This window comes from Apostichopus japonicus, chromosome 17, assembly GCF_037975245.1.
Source record: "Apostichopus japonicus isolate 1M-3 chromosome 17, ASM3797524v1, whole genome shotgun sequence".
Classification (NCBI taxonomy): Eukaryota; Metazoa; Echinodermata; class Holothuroidea; order Aspidochirotida; family Stichopodidae; genus Apostichopus; species Apostichopus japonicus.
This window is the reverse complement of record NC_092577.1, coordinates 27,010,038-27,034,013: the sequence shown is the minus strand read 5'-3', so window position 1 is coordinate 27,034,013 and position 23,976 is coordinate 27,010,038. Positions and strand designations below refer to the sequence as shown.

At 36.4% G+C, this 23,976-nt stretch overlaps 2 protein-coding genes across 2 annotated transcripts; both read left to right on the top strand.

Annotated features, from left to right (window-relative positions):
- The first annotated feature begins 1,060 nt into the window (after positions 1–1,060).
- On the top strand, positions 1,061–18,264 carry LOC139984465 (succinate dehydrogenase [ubiquinone] flavoprotein subunit, mitochondrial-like). Its single transcript, XM_071998383.1, has 16 exons — positions 1,061–1,217; positions 4,985–5,062; positions 5,750–5,911; positions 7,959–8,014; positions 8,842–8,929; positions 9,238–9,402; positions 9,780–9,928; positions 11,320–11,444; positions 11,650–11,818; positions 11,976–12,171; positions 13,061–13,258; positions 13,561–13,653; positions 14,246–14,344; positions 15,384–15,527; positions 16,068–16,181; positions 16,909–18,264. Exons 1-16 carry the CDS (start codon positions 1,149–1,151, stop codon positions 16,993–16,995), a joined length of 1,992 nt encoding a protein of 663 aa, XP_071854484.1. The 5' UTR covers positions 1,061–1,148; the 3' UTR covers positions 16,996–18,264.
- A 3,264-nt stretch (positions 18,265–21,528) lies between these two features.
- LOC139984466 (uncharacterized) lies at positions 21,529–23,524 on the top strand. Its single transcript, XM_071998384.1, has 2 exons — positions 21,529–21,651; positions 22,357–23,524. The coding sequence occupies exons 1-2, from the start codon at positions 21,647–21,649 to the stop codon at positions 23,039–23,041; spliced, it is 690 nt and encodes a 229-aa protein (XP_071854485.1). The 5' UTR covers positions 21,529–21,646; the 3' UTR covers positions 23,042–23,524.
- Positions 23,525–23,976: the final 452 nt, after the last annotated feature.

Here is a 23,976-nt window from a genome sequence, read left to right as displayed (position 1 = left end):
TAAGCTCATTTCCAATCGCCAATAGCCTCCATTTCGTATGAGGCTGCACATACAGTATGTCATCTGGTAGGCTCGTCTGTGGGAGATACGGTAGCTTATAAAACAAGGTTTCCACAATTTTGCGTCTGGTGACTCCAACTGACCTTTGACCCCAATAAAATCTTGTACTGAACGTGTACCAACTTCATACTAAATATGAGATTCGTCCAACCTTCCCTTCTTGAGTTATCGTGTTTTTTGACCTCTAGTGACCCCAAATGGACTTGGACCTCCACAAAAAACTATAGGATTTTGCTCCTAAATGTGGTCCTCCTACTCATGAAATATGAGATTGGTCCAATTTTACCTCCTTGAGATATCGTGTTAACAAGGTGTTCACTATTTGGCCCCTGGTGACTCCAAATGACCTTTGACCTCCCAACAAACCAATAGGGTTCTTCTACTCAATGTGGTAATGATATTCACTAAATATTATTATTATGCGAGGCGTCACACACACACACGCACCCACAACCACACACACCCATACGCACACTGTCCGCCTGCATGAATGCATAGCTGGTTACGATTATCATCGAAACCAAAAATGTTTGTCGAGGCCTGAAAACCTTGAAAACATGATTTCTCATGGTAGAAATCATGGATACTTTTCATACATGGTATACGGATTTGCCATATTGAGTACAAGAATCCTGTTGCTTGTGAGGTCAAATCTCCTTTGAGGTCACCAGAGGTCAAATTCTGAGAACCTTTTACATGGTATCTAACGTTGGAAATCGTGGATACCTCTAATACTTGGTGTGTGGATTCATAACATTGAGTACAAGACCCCTATTGTTTTTGGTGTATAGCAACGTACAGTAGACTGAAGTGTTCTCATCATGCCGTAGTGTTATTGTATCAAAATGGTGGTTCGGGCCATTTCTATTGTAACAACTAGTTCTGGCTATACTAACAACCAGAAGGCTAGAGCACTGAAGTCATCGAAACCTCAATGCATTCTGGTTAACTCCCTAGTTAAGTTACATAACGCTTGTCCCTGCCACTTCTTTACTGTGAAACAGTACATATATTACTTACGTAAGTATTGGAGCACTGACAAGGAGGGTCAATCACTTGTATAACGAGAAAACATTGTTTCTACGTCCATGATGTTTGCGTTAAAGCGAGCGGGTTGTGCAGCGCTTTTGAAAAATGTTGATAACTTAACGAGCAAGGTTTGTGAAGCAAAAATTTCCATGTTATTGCTGTTATAATGACTATCGTGCAGTATCAAATATTAGGTCAATCCTGACGGTGTTACATAAACGAGTACCTATATTCTATATCACTTGGCCTAGTTGCACGAAATCGTCTTTCATACGGTGGCACAGGACAGCATTGCAATTTGCCGCCTGTAAAGCCTAAAGTTAGCACGTCTACAGTAAAATATAAATGGGGTTGCCACTCCTACCAAATCGCAACCAACATCTTTGAATGTAGGGACTCATATCGTCGACGTTAGTGTGTAGATACAACTCAAGAAACGGAGTAATTATAGAATACAGGGCCACTCGATGATACTATCTGAGCATCCGGATGCGCGGATGCTTAGTCTCACCCCAGTACGTATGTGAGTATAAAATGTCAAAGTCCCAGTTCTTTCTTTTTGAGTGGATGCGCGGATGCGTGGATGCGGAGTAGGCCTAATGCGGAGTGTCCTTTCCTAGTACTTCTGTGGTGGAATTTTAGAGGGCGTCACACATGTACGGATGCCTTTTAAGAACGACACACTTTTGATGTGGAATATCTTCGTACATACGGGACTTTCAGTATTGGAAATACGTGATGGTATATGTCGAAACTTTTAGAAAATTGTAAGTCCATTCCTAGTACTCCCGGGGTGGATGCGCGGATGCGGAGTCAAAAAGGAAATACGTGATGGTGTATCGTACATGGGGAAACTTTCGAAAATTATCTAAGTCCTTTCCTAGTACTCCCTGGGTGGATGCGCGGATGCGCGGATGCGGAGTCAAAGTGAAATACGTGATGGAATTTTAGAGGGCGTCATACGTGTACGGACATATACAGACACACCGCGCATCCGCGCATCCGGATGCTGGGAAGAGTTAATGAATGGCCCTGTATTCTATAATTGTACCCAAGAAACAACTTCATACCATGGTGGTGTATGCTCTACTGACACAGTAGGGTTGTGCGGGATCCCGGTAGTCAAGTGAATCCCGGTATCCCGATCCCGGTATTGACTAATCCCGATCACAAAGCAATGTGTAAATACTACCGGTAGTGGGAAAACAACCGGTTATTACATTCGTTTCGGTATCATTCCCGGGAATCCCGGACATAATAAAAATATCTACGTGTTACTATTTGAAATAAAGAAAACAAAACACGATTTTTTCTGGTTTCTGTGTTCTTAGTTTGAATAATATCTGACCAATTTACGTACTGGCCTAGACCTATATATTAAACGAATCAACTTTTCACGTAGTAATTTGCACCTAGGCTACACCAAATATCGAACGTTACTTGCGCTCAGTATGTTACGGGACCTCAAAGTTATTCTGAAATTGTTGTTATTTATTCTTCCTTCAAGCAATGATTGTCAAGGTTCCCATGTACAAAATCTTACTCTTATGCATTTCACCTCATTTTGTTATAATAATTATAACGATTTAATCAATTTTGAGCCAAAACCGCAGGGAGTATATCCAGTTTAAATCCATCTTCGCACGGGACTGTATATTATTATAGCCTAGGGTACGGTACAGGTACACACAGCAGTTCAGTACTTGAGATTTGATGCTGTAATGAAATGGATTCGTCTATTAATGCGGGGGGTTCCACGATGTCATTTATATTTATCTTTCGCTACTTTTTTAATTTTTAAGATCTTTTGTACGAAAGATTGACATTGTACGTATTGAAAGTATATTTTCTGGAGTAAACAAAAGCCGATTAACGATATAAATAAATCTGTACTATTCTTATGTATGTAGTTTATAATCCCGTATTTGCGTAGCCCCTATGTAACATTCTTATTGTCTGAAGTTCCAAACACGTGGTGACTTGTTGATAGTTAAAAACTTTTCATTGTGAACTTTTGAACTTGAAGGGGTTGCCCTATTCCAACATCATGGATTAGTGGGGAACTCCCATTTATGTTTGTGTACGGATTACAAGTTTAATCCACGTGCGAACGTGTTAATCTAATATCGTACGTCGAGTATGAATGAAGGATGGTGTGGGTTGCTTTTTTCCAAGGTTTGTGCTTTTCTTTTTGGAAGTGTATGTTAAAAAACAAAGGCCCTAATATAGCGTGTTATTTTTTTATGAACGTGCGTGTAAGAGTATGTACATAGCCTAGGCTATGCATATTGAATGTATGACATTGACAGTCTCGTAACTAAGTGCTTTGAACCGTAGATGAAAGTTGAGGAAAATACCGGTTGTAGTTACGATACCGGGATTCATGTTGCAACACTACCGGTTGTGTGAAATCCGACTACCGCACAACGCTATGACACAGTGACATAATTCATGAATTTGTTGTCACATATCCCTGCTAATACAGAATACAGCTTTCTTTTGGTTAGGATAGGATAATCTGGATTAAGCATTGGCAGTGACTTTCCATCTACCCATTATTATATGTATAGTTGTCATTAACAATTTAGGATAATCTGGGTTAAGCCTTTGTAGTGGCTTTCCCATCTATCCACTATGCATACAGTAGGTTAATAGCATGATTTCATTTATACCCTATAATTGGAAGTCCTCCAGAATATGTGTCAGTAATAGAGATTGAAATTAATTACCACACATTAACGAAACATATGAGAAGTGTAGCCTGCAGAGCTAAAGCTAGGACGTTATTTGGATGGATAACACTATCTTACTGTAGGTTGGCAACAATATCTTGAAAGTTGTTCCATGAAGTTGCAACTCGTCCAAAAAATCCAACGCAACAAAATATTGTAAGTGTTATTTTAATGAGTAATGACATCCATTAATATTTTTATCAACAACACAGTTTTGAGGTATTTGTTATATTTCAATCTCTTCTAAGGAAAGCGTTACAAAGTGTTAATTTGATGAATATGTATAACACTAGGGAGCCCCAATTTGACTGGGGGGAACACTGAAAATGAGAGTAATGTCAGAGATGTTATTTTGGAGATCCCGTTGCAGTCACAAACTTTATTGTTTTCCTCTACAATTAATAAAAAGAAACCCCAACATAATAGTGGCAATCAAATGTTCATAGAAGCATAAGTTTCAGATAATATGTCTAGCATTAAATGTTGAGATGATCCCTGAAATTTTATTTATATAGGAATTCAAATCTCATTGTTCTTTTGATCCCTGAATGACATGATTCAGCTCAAAGGGTAATCCCCCATGTATATAGGTCATGTGATATCTTTGCTGCGCAATATGCACGAACGTTAAATGTACGTTTACTAGCCTTAGTGCATATACATATATACGTATGCACTCCTATTTCTTGTGAAGTATAGTTACCTTAAAATAACTCTAATAAAATAGTAAATCATGCAGCTATATATGAAAGTTTGAAATAAAGGGATAATCATCACTTAAGAATATGGTGCAATGTCTATCCTTGTCTCAAGTGACTAAACAACCGTCATGTTAGGATGACTTTTATGTCTTATTGATCAAATTTGTTCACTTAAAACCAGACACACATGACATCGAAACAAAGTCATGAGTTATAATTGAGAAGCCTTGGCTGCAAAGCAATTAAAATTGCATTCAAAGCAGTGCAGAATAGTTATGTAACTCATTGAAACTGCTTGAATTCTGGGTCACAGACAATTCATATTCTAGTATACCATATCACACATAATTTATTACTCTCTAGAATAATCTAAATCTAATTATTACAACAAGTTAAAGAACCTTTAAGTTTTCAATGACTGTATTTCCTGAGTTGCATTTATTAATGTTCTTGATTTCACAGGTATCTGTGGCAGGTACCAGACCATTTCATTTCTCCATTGGTGGATCACAAACTGATGAGAATGTTAAAACTGGACAGGTATGGAAATAAACCTTTGCTGTATAATTTATAAGAATCAAGCAAGGATTGCCTGTACATACAGTAAAGTGGCTTTAAAGTTGGAATCAGTGACACCAATAGTCTCAAATATGAGCATCATCTACGTCTCGTTCTGAAATATTTTACTTTTAATAGATAGTATGTACGGATGTGTCTGTACAAGAAATGTGCTTTCATTAGTCTCCCATGTAAAGTCTCACTGACATATCACATCATAAAGAGAGAGAGTTATGACTCTTAACAACTTTCACCCACAACAGATCAAAATTTTACTTATAGTTTAAGTATTTGCTTCATCATTATCCATGACTGTTAACCTATAACTAAATTTGACTATGTTTCCTGCTAAGTAATTCTTTCCTGCTACAATTATGCAAATACTCACAACACAATTCTGTCTAGGATTGATGGTGAACTCCTCCATTAATAGAAAGAAGCCTATGATCTGACAATCACAGGTTGTCTAGGTGTAATATTACTGTATTCACTTTTATCCATATGACTCTAGAGTTAAACATGAGCGTAGGAGTTAATTATCCTCATTCATACAGACACAAAACTGCACGATCTGTGTCCTTTGTAATGTGCAGTGACCTTATGAATGTAACAATGAAGCTTTTGTTGTCATTTTCAAAACAAGTAAGGATCATCATTTTACGATTTCAGATCTCGAGAGACTACCCGGTTATTGACCACACATTCGACGCAGTCGTGGTGGGAGCTGGTGGAGCTGGACTGAGGGCAGCCTTTGGTTTAGCACATGAAGGCTTCAAGACAGCATGTGTTACTAAGCTCTTTCCTACAAGGTCTCACACAGTGGCTGCTCAGGTCGGTATCATGAGCTAGAGGGTTGTGTTAGAGCTGTTTGTTAAAAAACAATATTATTGTGATACCTACTCTGATCACACAAAGTTTTGATCTTTTAAATCATATCATTAGAAACATTTGTAAAGCTATTTGCATGTTTGTGATCTTTAATAACAAGCAGGTTAACTGTTGGGTGAAGACATACATGTGCAGACAACTTTTGATGAGCTGTCAGAAAAGTGTGACAGTTTAATGATTTGGGAAATTGGAAAATTTTCATTTTATAATACGACACATCATACTGTATGATCAAAGGCTCAGACAAGAACCTGAGTTAAAAGTCTTGATATGACTGGATATGGGATGAATATCACACTAAAGGTATGAATATCACACTAAAGGTATGAAATGAAAGCTGTTATTCTTATGGGATGTATTAGAATTGTTCCATCTATTGTAGATGCAAAAAACTATAAAGAAAAATTAAAGTGAAATGCATGTGTACAATCTGCATGTTGAAGACAAGAATTGAGCATTGTTCCTGTATATTCTAGGGTCTTATTTATGGTAATAATTGATTTTTAATTCCCTAGAATTGAGCATTGTTCCTGTATATTCTAGGGTCTTATTTATGGTAATAATTGATTTTTAATTCCCTAGAATTGAGCATTGTTCCTGTATATTCTAGGGTCTTATTTATGGTAATAATTGATTTTTAATTCCCTAGAATTGAGCATTGTTCCTGTATATTCTAGGGTCTTATTTATGGTAATAATTGATTTTTAATTCCCTAGAATTGAGCATTGTTCCTGTATATTCTAGGGTCTTATTTATGGTAATAATTGATTTTTAATTCCCTAGAATTGAGCATTGTTCCTGTATATTCTAGGGTCTTATTTATGGTAATAATTGATTTTTAATTCCCTAGAATTGAGCATTGTTCCTGTATATTCTAGGGTCTTATTTATGGTAATAATTGATTTTTAATTCCCTAGAATTGAGCATTGTTCCTGTATATTCTAGGGTCTTATTTATGGTAATAATTGATTTTTAATTCCCTAGAATTGAGCAATGTTCCTGTATATTCTAGGGTCTTATTTATGGTAATAATTGATTTTTAATTCCCTAGAATTGAGCATTGTTCCTGTATATTCTAGGGTCTTATTTATGGTAATAATTGATTTTTAATTCCCTAGAATTGAGCATTGTTCCTGTATATTCTAGGGTCTTATTTATGGTAATAATTGATTTTTAATTCCCTAGAATTGAGCATTGTTCCTGTATATTCTAGGGTCTTATTTATGGTAATAATTGATTTTTAATTCCCTAGAATTGAGCAATGTTCCTGTATATTCTAGGGTCTTATTTATGGTAATAATTGATTTTTAATTCCCTAGAATTGAGCATTGTTCCTGTATATTCTAGGGTCTTATTTATGGTAATAATTGATTTTTAATTCCCTAGAATTGAGCATTGTTCCTGTATATTCTAGGGTCTTATTTATGGTAATAATTGATTTTTAATTCCCTAGAATTGAGCATTGTTCCTGTATATTCTAGGGTCTTATTTATGGTAATAATTGATTTTTAATTCCCTAGAATTGAGCATTGTTCCTGTATATTCTAGGGTCTTATTTATGGTAATAATTGATTTTTAATTCCCTAGAATTGAGCAATGTTCCTGTATATTCTAGGGTCTTATTTATGGTAATAATTGATTTTTAATTCCCTAGAATTGAGCATTGTTCCTGTATATTCTAGGGTCTTATTTATGGTAATAATTGATTTTTAATTCCCTAGAATTGAGCATTGTTCCTGTATATTCTAGGGTCTTATTTATGGTAATAATTGATTTTTAATTCCCTAGAATTGAGCATTGTTCCTGTATATTCTAGGGTCTTATTTATGGTAATAATTGATTTTTAATTCCCTAGAATTGAGCATTGTTCCTGTATATTCTAGGGTCTTATTTATGGTAATAATTTATTTTTAATTCTCAAGAATTTGAGCATTGTTCCTGTTTATTCCAGGGTCTTATTTTACGGTAATTATTTATTTTCAATTCTCAGGGAGGCATTAATGCTGCTCTTGGAAACATGGAGCCTGATAATTGGAGGTGGCATATGTAAGTGATCCTGTGATCAGTTTAAACAAATTCAGGCTTTATTTCCCATTTCAAGAATGATACATATGCAACATTGAACCTATCAAACAATATATTTAATACACTAATGATAGGAATCATGTAAAGGAAATCCAAACAAGTCATTACAGGAAATTGATTTGCTGTATATAATGTTAATTCATTAGGGACAGACTTGACATACAAAACTCTCTCAGGTAGAAGTGATACCCTTTATTGGTTTGATTGAACAACAGCATGGTGGATAGATCTTAAAGGCAATATATGTAGGGTATCTGCTGTGTCAGTGATAAACAAAACCCTGAATATTGATTTAACAGTACCGCTTAGCTAGCTGAAGATAAGCAAAACCCTGAATGGTGATAACAGTACCACTTAGCTAGCTGAAGATAGAAACTTTGGTTTTGGAAAGAAGAAAGCAATTTAGAAACAGATCACAAAGGTGAATTTGTTGTAATTCTTGGGATACTTCTCTGTGGCTGTTCTCTATACTGTACAACAGCTAATAAGCTAATAACAATGTGTTGTTCTAAAACACTCATAATATGATTATTGAGAGAGGTATTACAACATTATACATATCGTTTCTATCGGGAGGAACAAAAAATGTTGTCTGTTTCTCTCCGTTCATTAGTTGTAAGCTATTTGTGAAGTCTCCTAAGGTAGCATGCTGAAAGAACATGTAAAACTTTAATAGTTAAGTTTTTTTGATTCAATGCTGTAGGAGTGAGTAATGAAGTCCAAGCTGCTGCCATAGAACTGATCATACCTGGATTGATTGATTCATTGATTTATTTACACATTCCCAGGTATGACACTGTTAAAGGATCAGACTGGCTTGGAGATCAAGATGCAATCCATTACATGACGGAAGAAGCCCCTAAAGCTGTAATAGAGGTAACAAACCAGGCTGAGGGAATACTGACTGCCACACCAACATTTTGTGAAATCCTCCGAAGTCCGGAATTTGTATGCATTGTTTGCCACTTCTCTTTTGAATGTCTGGCTGAAACCTAATAACCAGTAGAGTTGCCATATTTAAGTGATAACCTACTGTTACTGCATATAATAGTTAGATAACTTGTCATTCTGACTGCATTTGACTGTTAATTTCAGTGGAAACAGTATTGTCACAGTATGCTTTGCTTTATATGTCAAATATTGGTGTCAATGTGATGGATGCTTGAAATGCATTTCTCTTTCAGCTTGAAAACTATGGCATGCCATTCAGCAGGACAGAAGAAGGCAAGATCTATCAGCGAGCATTTGGTGGTCAGAGCTATGACTATGGCAAAGGAGGTCAAGCACATAGATGTTGTGCTGTAGCAGACAGAACTGGACATTCATTACTTCACACACTCTATGGTCAGGTAAGATAACTGTGATGTATTATATCACTGTTAACAAGCTATAGCTGGACCGGTTAATTAGAAACAAGCATTTGTGAGGTAAGGTAACCTTTCCTACAGTTAACAGTGCCCTATTTCTAATGAGAATATTTAATAATAAAAGGACCCCACCAATGATATGTTGTTACATTACATTGTCATCATTGTTTATTTGATTTTACCACATTAAACTTAAAAAGGAGATCTTGAACTGTCTATGATATGTCACTGCATAATGTTGGTAAATTGAAACTGCAGTATGGCTTGCAGATTGTCTGACCGAGAGGTTGGTTTTTCCTAGAGTTAGCTGGAGGTTGTTGATCATGTGACCTCTCCCATCTTGTTTTCATCTTTTGCAGTCCTTAAAATACGATACTAACTACTTCATTGAGTACTTTGCCCTGGACTTGATTATGGAGGATGGTGAGTGCCGGGGAGTTGTCGCCCTCTGTCTCGAGGATGGTACAATCCACAGGTTCAGATCAACAAATACCATCCTAGCCACAGGGTAAGTTAATAATTTGAGGGTTTGAGGATCATGGTACAATCCATAGGTTTAGATCAACAAATACCATCCTAGCCACAGGGTAAGTTAATAATTTGAGGGTTTGAGGATCATGGTACAATCCATAGGTTTAGATCAACAAATACCATCCTAGCCACAGGGTAAGTTAATAATTTGAGGGTTTGAGGATCATGGTACAATCCATAGGTTTAGATCAACAAATACCATCCTAGCCACAGGGTAAGTTAATAATTTGAGGGTTTGAGGATCATGGTACAATCCATAGGTTTAGATCAACAAATACCATCCTAGCCACAGGGTAAGTTAATAATTTGAGGGTTTGAGGATCATGGTACAATCCATAGGTTTAGATCAACAAATACCATCCTAGCCACAGGGTAAGTTAATAATTTGAGGGTTTGAGGATCATGGTACAATCCATAGGTTTAGATCAACAAATACCATCCTAGCCACAGGGTAAGTTAATAATTTGAGGGTTTGAGGATCATGATACAATCCATTATTCAAGGGTTTTATCATATAAGCAAACCATTCAATCAGGAAGATGATTTAGAGGGTAATACCCTTTGTATAATTAGCTAGCAACTCAATAGAGGAATATAACAATAAACGTCAGTGGAAGAATGTTATGTTAACAATTTGATGGTTTGATTATCATATCTATGGAGTTTCTTTCTAAGGCTATCTTATACTGGTGCTGTGCTTGAGTGGATCAAAGGTGCTGGCTTTTAAACAATGAGGCTTAGCAATCTGGAGGTTTGGGTTCGATCCCCAGTGGGTCATAGTAAGGTTGGTTTTTCATCCAAGAGCAATCTGGTTTTGCAATCTGAAATGACTTTCTTAGTTGAAAAGATGTCAAATTTGAGCTAAAATTTTGAATTGGAAGCCACCCGATGTTAAAAATGTAATATATAAGCCCTTGCGGGCTTCTCCCACATTTGTGGTCGCTTAAGCATCGTAAAACTGACGTCCTGATTATTATTATTGACATGTTGCTTTCACTTGTATCTATTTTGGGGTTTATCTCTCTGGCTTTGCTAGTTACCTTGGATTAGTGCCAGTATATTTTGTCTTATATCTACTCTGCTATCCGGTTGTGGACTAGAAGCATTACCAGAAGACTACCAGTTGTATTGCATACTCTTACTGGAAGAGAGTATTAAGAGATATCAGAGGGTTTGTAATGCAGGTGTTTTGGGTGTTTGGAAGAGGGGGGCAGGGGGCAGGAGTGGTGTGAGTGGTCTTTATTTCCGTTCATACTTATTTGTATTTAGATCTGTGTTCAATTTTAAATTTACATAACATCTCTTTGAATCCTTCTGTTTTTAATCAAATTCATATCAACCAGTAACTCTTTCCTTCTTTGTTGACAGTGGTTATGGCCGAGCCTACTTTAGTTGTACATCAGCTCATACCTGTACCGGTGATGGCACTGCTATGGTATCAAGGGCTGGTTTACCTAACCAGGACATGGAATTTGTCCAGTTTCATCCAACAGGTGAGTTGTCTGCATTGTCTGCAGTAGATTCTATTGTTTCTCTCATTGATGTCATTTGAATATGTAGAATTTGTAATATTTGATTATTGGAAGAGTAAAGATCTTAGAGATGTATCACTTATGTCTCACTATGGGGCGATATTGAAGCTCAAATTTATGGTGATAGTGACTTGTAATCATTATATAATGTTCCCTTGTTTCACAGGTATCTATGGGGCCGGCTGTCTGATCACTGAAGGCTGCCGAGGTGAAGGAGGGTATCTCCTAAACAGTGAAGGGGAAAGATTTATGGAACGTTATGCCCCAACGGCGAAAGATTTAGCTTCCAGGGATGTAGTCTCTAGATCAATGACCATTGAAATCAGAGAAGGCCGGTTAGTTTTATCAATCTTGTTTCACCTTTCTAGTTAGAAGCTTCTGTGATTCACCAGAAGGTTTAATATATCATATAATATGCCAGTAATATTTACATAGGAACCTTCATGATTTTACCAATTAATAGTCAATCAAGATTATTTTCATATTTTCTAGAGGTGTTGGCCCTGATAAGGATCACGTCTATCTCCAGTTGTCTCATCTTCCTCCTGAGCAGTTAGCCCTCCGTCTACCAGGAATATCAGAGACTGCTCAAATCTTTGCTGGTGTTGATGTGACCAGAGAACCTATCCCTGTCTTACCAACAGTTCATTACAATATGGGTGGTGTCCCTACTAACTATAAAGGACAGGTAAGACAAAAAGATTCATTGTTTTGGCTTGTTATATACTCCTGTAGGATATAGATATAGTCTAATGCATTTCCGTATGTATGTTTGGTTTTATGCATAACATACTGTCATTGGTAAAATAATAGACAACCTGCACAAATTCATCATCCAAATACTATTGATCATGTATACAGCTCTCAGCAGATTGATATGTCAACATTTTACTCAATCATCTTCCGGTTAACAGTGACATTGCAAAGCCTAGTGTTACCATTGTCAACTAGTGTTACAATTGTTAACTAGTGTTACCAAATGTTGTTAACTAGTGTTACCATTGTCAACTAGTGTTACCAAATGTTGTTAATTAGTGGTACCATTGTCAACTAGTGTTACCAAATGTTGTTAACTAGTGTTACCATTGTTAACAATTTGCTTCAAGTGAAAAATGCAATGTAAATCAGCATTCAGAGTTCATGTCTGTAGGTTAAACACACAGAACAGAGGACATAACACTATGTTCTAGTAGTGTCTTACAAAGTAATGGAATATCATAGTAAATCCACACGAGATGTTACAATGTTTTTTCAGTTAAGAGCAAACAACAAATGAGGAATGTTCCTAAATATCTCATGATTATGATCTCTGAGGAAAATTGCAGAAAAGTGCAATTTGATTGAGCGTCAGATATATGAATGGTTTTAACGCATAGTCAGTTTTTTAATGGTGGTGAAGGCAGAAATAGAATAGAAACACATGTACTTCAACACTATGTGCAAAAAATGAGAATAAGATTTATTTCCAAGCAAATTGGATATTCTCATCAATGTTTGCTGATATTTGAGAATTAATTGGTCCAGCAATTCAGAGAAGTTATTAATTAATTAAGGCCACTTGTCTCGTTTCTGTTAAGGTGGTGACCCATGTGGATGGTGAGGACCAAGTGGTGAAGGGCTTGTATGCCTGTGGTGAAGCTGCCTGTGCGTCTGTTCATGGTGCAAACCGTCTCGGTGCCAACTCACTTTTGGATCTGGTGGTGTTTGGGCGAGCGTGCGCTCACACCATTAGGGATGAAAACAAACCCGGTGAGAAAATACCAGAAATAAAACAGGTGAGTCATCCTGACTTGAGTGTCAATGATTGATATGAAGTGATGATATTGTTACTAAGATGGTGACATAGTTGATACCATTCTCTTGACTGACATCATCATTATGAAACATACCTGGATTTGTTCCCCACACACCTTTCTGGTATGGGCTGGTTCTTGTAATTAATCTATCATACTTTTTTGTCATTTAGTGGAGGATGATTAATAACATTTCAGTTATTCATTAGCTGATGCATAACACATGTCTTTGTTCTACTTCTTGTCAGCATCATTAATATATGCCATATTTTATACTTTTACAGAATGCTGGTGAAGCGTCTGTGGCTAACCTGGATAAGTTGCGTCATGCTGATGGAAGCATAACAACAGCTGATCTCAGACTGAATATGCAAAAGGTAGATCAGTTCATATTAACCAGAAACGTGAAATGGTGGGGATAAGAAGCTCAGAATCTATGATGATTCTGTGCTGTGAACGACATTGTTTTGTTTCTCTGAGAAAAGCATGAATGTAGGGTATTATGTCATAGTTGTAGAGATAGTGTGAAATGTGTGCCATATATTACAGAGTGTTTTAGATTATGATTGTAAACACCATCTACTCTGTTGCCTAATGCCTTATTTATATGTGGTAAACTGGCTTTTATCCTATATATATATGTATTTATATATATGTGTATTTATATATATGTATTTATATATATATATATATTTTATATCTGTATATATATCTATGTAGATATGTATATATATCTATGTAGATATGTGTAGTAGTTTGATTGTCAACATATTTCTCTTCTGACACCTTTCAATTGTTGTTTCAGAGTTATAGTAATACATATGCTACATGTGACATAGTATTTTAGAGTTATTGAAAATGTCACTTTGATGCTGTGACCTCCTCTGGAGGATCTCTTATGAAACTGTCTTAATAGATACATTTATAGTCAAGTTGTATCTGTCTCCATTCCCATTTGTTGATTTACAGATTATGCAGAACAATGCTGCTGTTTTCCGGACTGGTGATACGTTGAAGGAAGGCTGTGAACTTATTGATCAGGTCTATGGTGGACTCAAGGACATTAAGGTAATATCATGTTTTTCTGATGAGTTCTTTCACTGATTTTTATTGTTATATTCCTCTTTTGTGTTACTAACTAATTAAACAGAGGGGATTACTCTCTAATTTGTCTTCCCGATTGAATGGTTTACTTTTTGGTGCTCAAGTTTAATATCAAACATATGGTATATTATGTGGACGTATGTTCAGTACATGTGCATAGCTTTACATGATATATGATGTGGACGTATGTTCAGTATATGTGCATAGCGTTATATGATTTATTATGTGGACGTATGATCAGTATATTTACATATTGTTATATGGTATATTACGTGTACGTATGTTCAGTTTATATGCATAGTATTATATTATGTGGACGTAGGTTCATGTTATATGGTATTATGTTGATGTATGTTCAGAATATGTACTAAGTGTTATATAGTTATGTGGACATATGTTCAGTATATATGCGTAGTGTTATATGGTATATGAAGTGGACATATGTTCAGAATGTATGCATAGTGTTATATGGTATGTCATGTGGACGTATGTTCGGTATATTTACAGTGTTGTATGGTATATCATGTTGATGTATGTTCAGTATATATGCTTAGTGTTATATGGTATATGATGTGGACATATGTTCAGTATATTTACATAGTGTTATATGGTATATGATGTGGACATTTGTTCAGTATATTTACATAGTGTTATATGGTATATGATGTGGACATATGTATTGTTATATGGTATATAATATGGATGAATGTTCAGTATATGTGCATAGCATTATATGATATTTTATGTGGGTGTTTGTTTGCATACACACTTACAGTTAAATACCAGTCTACACACATCATTATGTGGCATATTATGTGTGTATAAGTTCAGTACATATAGACATAGCATTATGTGCAGTGTGGTATATAATGGTATAGTCAACTAATACAGACCTCCCAGTAGACTAGAATGGTAATTATGCTGTTTTATTGTACTATTGACATTTCTCCTGTCATTGGATGTAGAGTTGTTATTTCTGTTGGTTTTTTCATTATGTTTCCAGCTTTTTGATCACAGTTTGGTTTGGAATACAGATCTGGTTGAAACCTTAGAGTTACAGAATCTGCTTCTGAATGCTTCTCAGACCATGTACAGCGCTGAGGCCAGAAAAGAGAGCAGAGGTGCCCATGCTAGAGAAGACTTTAAGGTAAGCATTATGTCTGGGTAGGATGATAATAGCAGCAAATGAAATGATTCAAATACCAATATTAATTATCAAACATGGCAGTATTCTTCATCTACCAAACAAACAATTTCTCTTTACCGGGACTGTTCTTGTCATATTTTCATGAGGATTAGAAATCAACAGATATTTTACATCAACAGTAGGAAATCCTTAACCAGTATAGCTGCAAAGGATATTTACCAAACCATGAAATTAATCTTGTTATAAAGCGCTATAGCTCACAATAGGACAGGATGTACCTATGCTGATACATTAATGTACATTTTATTTTTTGGACAAGATGTATGAAGTCTGACTAATGCTGATACATTAATGTACATTTTATTTATAGGTCAAGATGTATGAAGTCTGACTAATGCTGATACATTAATGTATCTTTATTTATAGGACAAGATGTATGAAGTCTGACTAATGCTGATACATTAATGTATCTTTTATTTACAGGACAAGATGTATGAAGTCTGACTAATGCTGATACATTAATGTATCTTTTATTTACAGGATAGAATAGATGAATATGATTACAGCAAGCCACTGGAAGAACAAAGCAAGCGCAAGTTTTCAGATCATTGGAGGAAACACACCCTGTCATACCAGGAGAGTGAATCTGGCAAGGTAAGATAGCTGATGCATTTATCTTAAGAGTAACTAAATCTGCAGCCCGCAGGCGTGTAGCCAGGAATTTGCCAAGGGAGCAGCAAACCAGTAGGCAAGCTATCAGAGCCGTATATATGGCTCTGCAAAATATCTAAGCGTAGCGCCACCATGAGTTGGCTCGAAGTGTAAAGAAAATTTTGGCCGAAAATGCCTCCCATAACGATGGAAATGGCACTTCCCAGGCCTTGTAAGTTGCATCTAAGCAGTTTCTATCTTGAAATTACTAGCGATATCATAAAAACATACAAAAAAAATATGCTCAAGGGGGGGCGGTCGCCCCCTTCGCCCCCCCCCTGGCTACGCGCCTGGCAGCTCGGTACATTAAGCAGAAGAAACTGATAGGGTCATACTGAGAAATGACCAATCAAAGTGAAGCTGATCTGAACATATGTAATTCTCATTTCATAGTGGGGGTAGTATTAAATGATCATGTGGGTTCATTGTCACGATAAACAGTAAAGTGCTATTTGTATAAGTATGTTTACATATAATAATAATAATGTGCATTTAATAATAATCAGCAGTTATTTTTATGACGCTTAAGCGACTACAATTGTGGGAGAAGCCCCCATGGCTTATGGATTACAACTTACATGTTGGGTTGCTTCCAATTCCACATTTAAACTCAAATTTGGAATCTTTTCCATTTAGAAAGTTATTTTTATTCTTCTCTCCTCCCTCTCAGGTGAGCCTGGATTACAGACCTGTCATTGATAACACTCTAAACCAGGAGGATTGTAAGATGGTTCCTCCAGCCATCAGGTCCTATTAAGCTCCAAAGGTCAAAATGTCCAAAAGAACTTTCAGTAAATGAATGATGTGATATAGTTTGTGTTAACTTTACAAGAGAATGCCGTCATTGATATCATGACATTCAGCTTTAACTTGAATGTCTTTGGAAGCTGCCTTGTTAGCCTGGCATCCATTCATATGAGAGCACTCTATTTAATTAAGGAGGGTGAGGGGGGGGGTAGGGACAAAGGAAGGTATGGAAAATAATTGACATGTACAAGAATTACATTGTATATGTGTACAACTGAAGTCACAATTCCTTAATTAATGAGTAGGTACCAGCAATAGTAATGTGGATAAATTCACACAGTCATGTGTGTAACATATCTTATTATGCTACCAGCATGATTAATATAAGTAAATTCACACAGTCATGTGTGTTATCTGTTTTATTATTATTCCAACACAGCTATAGGGTGTTGCTGCTTCTTACATTTCAAAATGTTGATCATTTGATATGTAAATAATTATCACCAACAAACAATACTGCTCTCTGTATTGAACGTGCCCAGACATTAATGTTCATAGATGTTATGAAAACTCATATATTAGACATTTGTTAGAAATGATTCAAAGCTGTTACTGTCAGTTGCAGACCTAACGAAGTTAGACATTTGTTATTAATGATTCAAAGCTGTTTGTGTCAGTTGCAGACCTAATATGAAGTTAGTTAGGGTTGTAAGTAAAAGAAGAAGAAGACAACTTAATAAAAAGGTTTCATGACTTAACATGAAAACCTTTAGTCTTTGTGTTTGGCATTTTAACTAGAATCCTTCCCAAACAACAGTTGAAAGATACTGAATATAAATGATTTATAATAACAACTTGGTGACATGACAAGTTATATGTCCACTTGAAATTGTTACAATGTACAAAATGTTCAACCCACAAAATAAATGTAATGTGTATTATTATGTATGGTTGCTGGTTAGTATCTAATAACATTTATTGGCTGCTGAATTGCCAAAGATTAGTCTAAAATAAGGCATGGTCTGTATAAGTTCTTAAAAATATTTGATATCAATCGCTGGTGTGTGCTTGTAAAAGTACCTGGCAAATATTGTATTAAAACCAAGTAGTCATGCCAGTATTAAGTTAATGTGAGTGTGATACAATGTTGTGAATAACAATAGAACCAAATTTTGTGTAAACGATTTTCGTCAGGAATAAGTGAGGTATCATCTAGAGATTGCTGTCTGTCTGGCTTGTACAGTCATATTTCAGATATTAATGAGGTTATGCATTATAATATGGTTTTCCATTGTCGTTATTTGATTCTCTTGTCATCTCCTCGGTACCACATTCATTATTAGCCTTGATGTCAACAGGTATTCAGCAAATACATTATACCACTGGTCAGTTCTTAAATCCCTAGTTCTACACACTGACAGATGTGTTAAAAGCTAGTTCGGGGCCTGAGGACGTTATGTCACTGGGATCTCTCGATGCACATTTCATTTTCCTCAAAGTATTCTTCAAAATTGGTAATATGTTATCCTTTTTATCCCATATTTCCAATTTTGCCTCCTTATTTCTGCAGCCCCTTATTATCTCTGAGCCCAAAGGTTGTATCCCTCCTGAGCCTCCACAAGGCCTGCTTACACATGTCAGGCACGTAGGGGGCAGCCGCCCCCCTCTTGAGCATATATATATTTTTTTTATTAATGTTTTTATGATATCGCTAGTATTTTCAAAGAGAAAATGCTAAGATTCAACTTACAAGGCCTGGGAAGTGCCTTTTCCAGCGATCTGGGAGGCATTCTAAGCCAAAATTTTCTTGTACGCTTCGCGCCAACTCATGGTGGCGCTACGCTTAGATAGTTTTCAATGCCGAATCTACAGTTTCGCCTCTCCCTTGGCAAATTCCTGGCTACGCGCCTGACACATGTATCTACTCTTAGGCTTCTTTGGATGTAGAGAGAAAGCATCATATCGTTTAGACAGGACATTGGGCTTGTTACTTGAATCGATCTCTTGAGAATTGCAGTATGTGCCTCTATTTTAATATCAAATGTGAGCAGTTACTAAAAACTACGATAAGCTTGTCTTAAACAATAAAGTTGAAGTAACAACACAATTTCGGTTGTCTCTCTTTGGTTTATTACAACTGAACCTTTATTGATGTCAAACAGCAGTTCAACTTAGAGAATTGGTATTGGTATCTCCTCTTTCGCGGTTTTAAACTGACGTTCACAGATTTCCTACATTTTGAGAAAATTGACAAAATTTGAAGACATAGGGTTAAAATTTCGAGAACGTTTCAGTAATATTTGTTTGTGATAAATGTAGTCGAAATATTGATATAGATTGTCGAAATTCGATAAAAAAAATATCGAGATTTGGGAATATAGTCTAAGTTTGAAAAATAAAGTAGAAATTCAAAGATGAAAAAATTGTAATTACCAGTGTCCAGTTTGGGCCAACGTATCTAACAACTAAAATTCTCTTGGAAAAGAAACCAAACGCCCACCGGCTTCTCCCGCCCCCTCCCCCCTCCCTTCCATCTCTTCCACTTTTTGATAGCTGATCTGCGATGTGACTTTCAGGGATGTGTTATTTCCCTGGTTATACGAAAAGGGAACAGGACTTATCGGGCCCTGATAACCCTTAGTGCAAATTGTGTCCGTATTATTTACTCTTCCGACACAACTATATTCCCGATTCTGCGTTCTGCACAATAACTGGTTTCACAGCTTCGTTTTGGAAGCTCATGGCCTGTGTTTATTCAATTTACTTTTCATGGCGTTAATTAAAATGTGTTTTTGTTGAATTGAATTGCTTTTGTTAATTTTGCAATTACAGTGTTCAACTTCTTTCTGTGTTCATTTACAAAGTAACTTCCTTTGGTTTTGATGTTTTGTATACAAATTCAAGCAAGATGAATATCACTTTCATTCTCTTACGAATAAAGTAATTAGGCTAATCCTCTGAGTTTTCTCTCCAAAGACTTGTATGTTGACACTGACTTCTCCAGAAATCGTTTCAATGTCATATGCGACCTCATCACTTTCTCGCCTTGATAATTCTCCGTACAGAAAGAAGTGCAGACTTCTAAATCTACCTTGCTGCTAGCTTGTGACGTCATCTGTGTTATCGTTATTGATGACGTCACCAGATGCCCATTCTTTGGGCGTTTTCCAGTAAATCGGCCATTGTTAGTATTTTGCTTTCGTTAATAGAAGTGGCACGTCCATCCACAGAACAGCCATCCTCCCTACTCCCGATAAGGTTCTCTTTGGTAGAGATGGTTTGTCGTCCAAACAACCTGGGTAGACTTATAAGAGAGAGCAGCGGTAGCAGTCACACTCAGACCAAACACCAGAAGCTGATCACGACTGAAGCTGAAAATATTGAAAATCAATGAGAATACAACTTTATACTGGTTTAAGCAGATTGAATTGAGATTATGACTTGATGCGTTCTCAAAAGGAAATAATAATCACTTATTTATCGCTGAACTGTTTTAGATCTTCTATAAGTATTTTTAAGGATAATTTTAGCCAAGTATTGTCCTTACTAACTTTGGTTGCTATAGCAATATTCTGTTAGCGCTGCAGGGAAACAACTCCAAAAATACATCGCCAGTCAAAGTTAAAGTTTAATTGTTTTTAGTTAGCATGCAAAACACTGTGAGACTGTTGACTTTGAAATATTCCTCATGTCACGTCTCGAGACGGTTTAATAGGATATATTTAATAAACGAATCCCATATACGTGGTAAGTCTACAAGAGTAGCTAAACAGTACTACATTCTCGATCTCTCAAGCTATAGTAGTAGTAGGATACCAGACCCTATATGATTTCGTAGGTATGCTATCTAGGTCTGCACAGAGAAATTACCAAATGTTGTTAATACTTGTTTCAATATATATAGCATTGATGCAATATCAGTAACAAGAACGTCCAGAGTGTACACTGTACACGTTAGTACTAAATCTAAACTTTTGGATGAGTGGTGCTGTTACGTCACATAGAAGGAACCCCATGCATGAACGGACTTCACTTTCAATGAGAAGTCAAGTACCTATAGCCACAAAAGGCAATAGCAGACCCCGGAAACAAAGATATATTCTACAGAGCCGAAGGAGCTAGATTGGTGACTCCCATACTTCTTACACGCAAACGCATGAAGCCAGTGAACGCGCACATCTGCACACGTACGCGCGTTCCTTCGTATGTTACAGTAAGGCTTCACTTTCAGTAAGAATTCAAGATCTTAGCGCCTTCGCGCTGTAACATATCGATGGTCAGAGCAGGACCGTATATACAGCCGGCTCTGTCTCTGTCCGGCACTGTAAACAAATCACGTACAGCGCGCGTATGCTGGCTTCATAGTTTTGTGAATTATAATTACAAGATTCATGCAGTTTGCGCCTCGTTTGCAATACATTTCTCCCTTACTGACTTCCTTCTACTTCAATAAGCTACAGTATATTTCATACTTTGAAAATCCTGCGCGCGTTTGTTCATAGATATCAGAGCGTCTCTCCGTGACGTCACAGCCGCGCTATGGTAGAGATGGTAGTTTATTTGTTTACACAACGTTAATATTATCTTGTATAGTGTACAATCAGGACGTGTATATCTTTTGTGATTTCATCAACACAAGTACTTTCAAGCTTCAAATAATCATGTGGTAAGTTTTGTAACATAGATTGACATTGAATACTTCCGATGTAAATTTTTGTTTGATATATTCGTTAAAAGAGGAATTTAATTTAAGCATGATTGCGACCCATTCATTTACTTACTTAGAGGTCTACCGTATTCGAGGTATGATCATTTGAAGTTTATACCGGTACGTCAACTGCCAATAGTGAACTTGTTTCATATAGTAAACAAGAGTAATGTCATTAATGCACAACTATTCATACAAATGTTTATTTTTCTAATCAAAAATTTGAATTCGGTTTTCTATCTAAAAGGGGATGCACCATAACATGAATACTCTTATATTCATTGATATTGTATATGCTTCACAAATATTGCAATAAAAGTTGGAAGATTATCCAATCCATGGTCAAGACAAAAAGGAAAGAAAGAGAGAAAAGAAAGAATGACATATTTTCTGTCAATTCATATCTATATATGAAATCACTCCATGCTTGCATCAAATTCATGTTCTTTTCAAACTTCAATGATTTTATACGGCATATAGAGATGTTACCAGGATTCTGAAATTAAGCTCCTCGTTCAAATGTAAACAATTAATTGTCCTCTAAACTTTGCTTTCAAGGATAATAATTTCGTCACCCGATGGTGACCAAAGCAAAAAGTTCTCAACCAGTCATTTTCTCTTTCGATTTGATTGGTCCTGTCAATGTTTCTTCTTATATTTAAGCTTCAGTCGTGAACAGCTTCTGGTGTTTGGTCTGGGTGTGGCTGCTACCGCTGCTCTCTCTTACAAGTTTACCCGGGACTTGTTTGGACGACAAACCATCTCTGCCAAACAGAGCCGCACCGGGAGAAAGGACCGTGGCTGTTCAATGGATGAATGTGCCACTTCCATTAACGAAAGCAAAAAACTAACAATGGCCGATTTTACTGGTCAAACGCCCAAAGAATGGGCATCTGGTGACGTCATCAATAACAACAATATTGCTAGTACGGATGACGTCACATCTATAGGAGATCAGTCTAGTGCTGCTCCATCTAAATTAGTCGACTCAGAGACACAAACTGACGTCATCGATGATTCGATGGCGAGTGAAGAACTCATGGTCGCACTCAACTTAAAACTGATCCATACTAACGTCTTCATGTTGAAGAAACACTTTGACGAGGATCTATCGAAGCAACTGGTTGGTGATCTAAATGTTGCTTTTTACAAGAGTGAAAAACTCGGAAATTACATCTTCTTACAAGCCAACAGCAAGATGGACTTAGAGGTCGGCACTGCTTTCTGTGCGGAGAAATATCATGGCAAGATGGTGATGAGGTCGCAGCTGCCATGGGAACTGTTTTTGGAGAAGTCAGTTTCATCATTAAAAGTTTTTGGAAAGAAAATTCAAAACAACGGAGACTAATTACTGTTTCGTAGGAGAATGAGGCCCTCTGTGTTTTTTCAGCATAACTCATAATTCTCTCCAGGAAGTAATATACTGTTTTCTGAATATTTAAATCAAAAGGAAGGATTTCACAAACTTACAAAGCCATTCTAAGCGATAGAGTTTAACTTCAAAGGGTGACAGCTTATCGAATTGTGGTCGAAAGTCGAAAGCAATATCAGAAAAACGAATGTGATGTACTTTTTTTTCCTGTCAATAACTCACTATTCTGAAGGAATATTTTGAAAGATTGTTAAAATATTTAACAATCGCAAAAAGCAACGCCCTGTGACAGAGCGTTGAATCATGGATGAGTAAAACCCATTGTTGACGAGAAACAAGAGGGCGATAAGTTTGAAAACAAACAAGACTTGTGTTATAACTCATCTCATAAGATCGAAAAGACACGAAATCCGACATTTGCTGCTTATAAACCAGTTCTTTGCTATTTATATCTTTTAAAATTATATTTATTTGAAAAATCATCTTTTTGTCATATGTTGCTCTTTCAAAACCTTTGTCTTCTCATTATAATTAAGCTAAAGAAAATATGTTGCGTTACATTTTATAAATATTCCGGTAATGTTTTATCTAAAAGGGCTGCTTTATCCTTTGGGTGCCGTAGACTAGACATAAAGTTTGGCGCCCCTGCAGCTCTCTATGGTGCAACAATGACAGGGGTTGTGTTCAGATGCATCGATCATAGTGACCAAGGGGTAGCGCCCCTCAACCTAAATGATGGAAACTAGGGGAGGGGGAGGGGGCAACGGTAGATTTTACTCCCTCCAATAATTGCTAGTGAATGCATAAACAAAAAAAATAATATGATAGTTTGAACAGTCTGTTTCAAATTATCTATAATTTGTAATGAATATTCAACTCCTGGATGGAATAAGAAATTTCGCGAACGTATT

Bases quoted from the DNA above. Each gene is read 5' to 3' on its own strand.
- LOC139984465 (XM_071998383.1), top strand. From the start codon at position 1,149: ATGATGTTTGCGTTAAAGCGAGCGGGTTGTGCAGCGCTTTTGAAAAAT. The intron at 8,015-8,841 runs GTAAGTGATCCT...ACACATTCCCAG, and splicing joins GATAATTGGAGGTGGCATAT to GTATGACACTGTTAAAGGAT. The intron at 9,403-9,779 runs GTAAGATAACTG...CATCTTTTGCAG, and splicing joins TTCACACACTCTATGGTCAG to TCCTTAAAATACGATACTAA.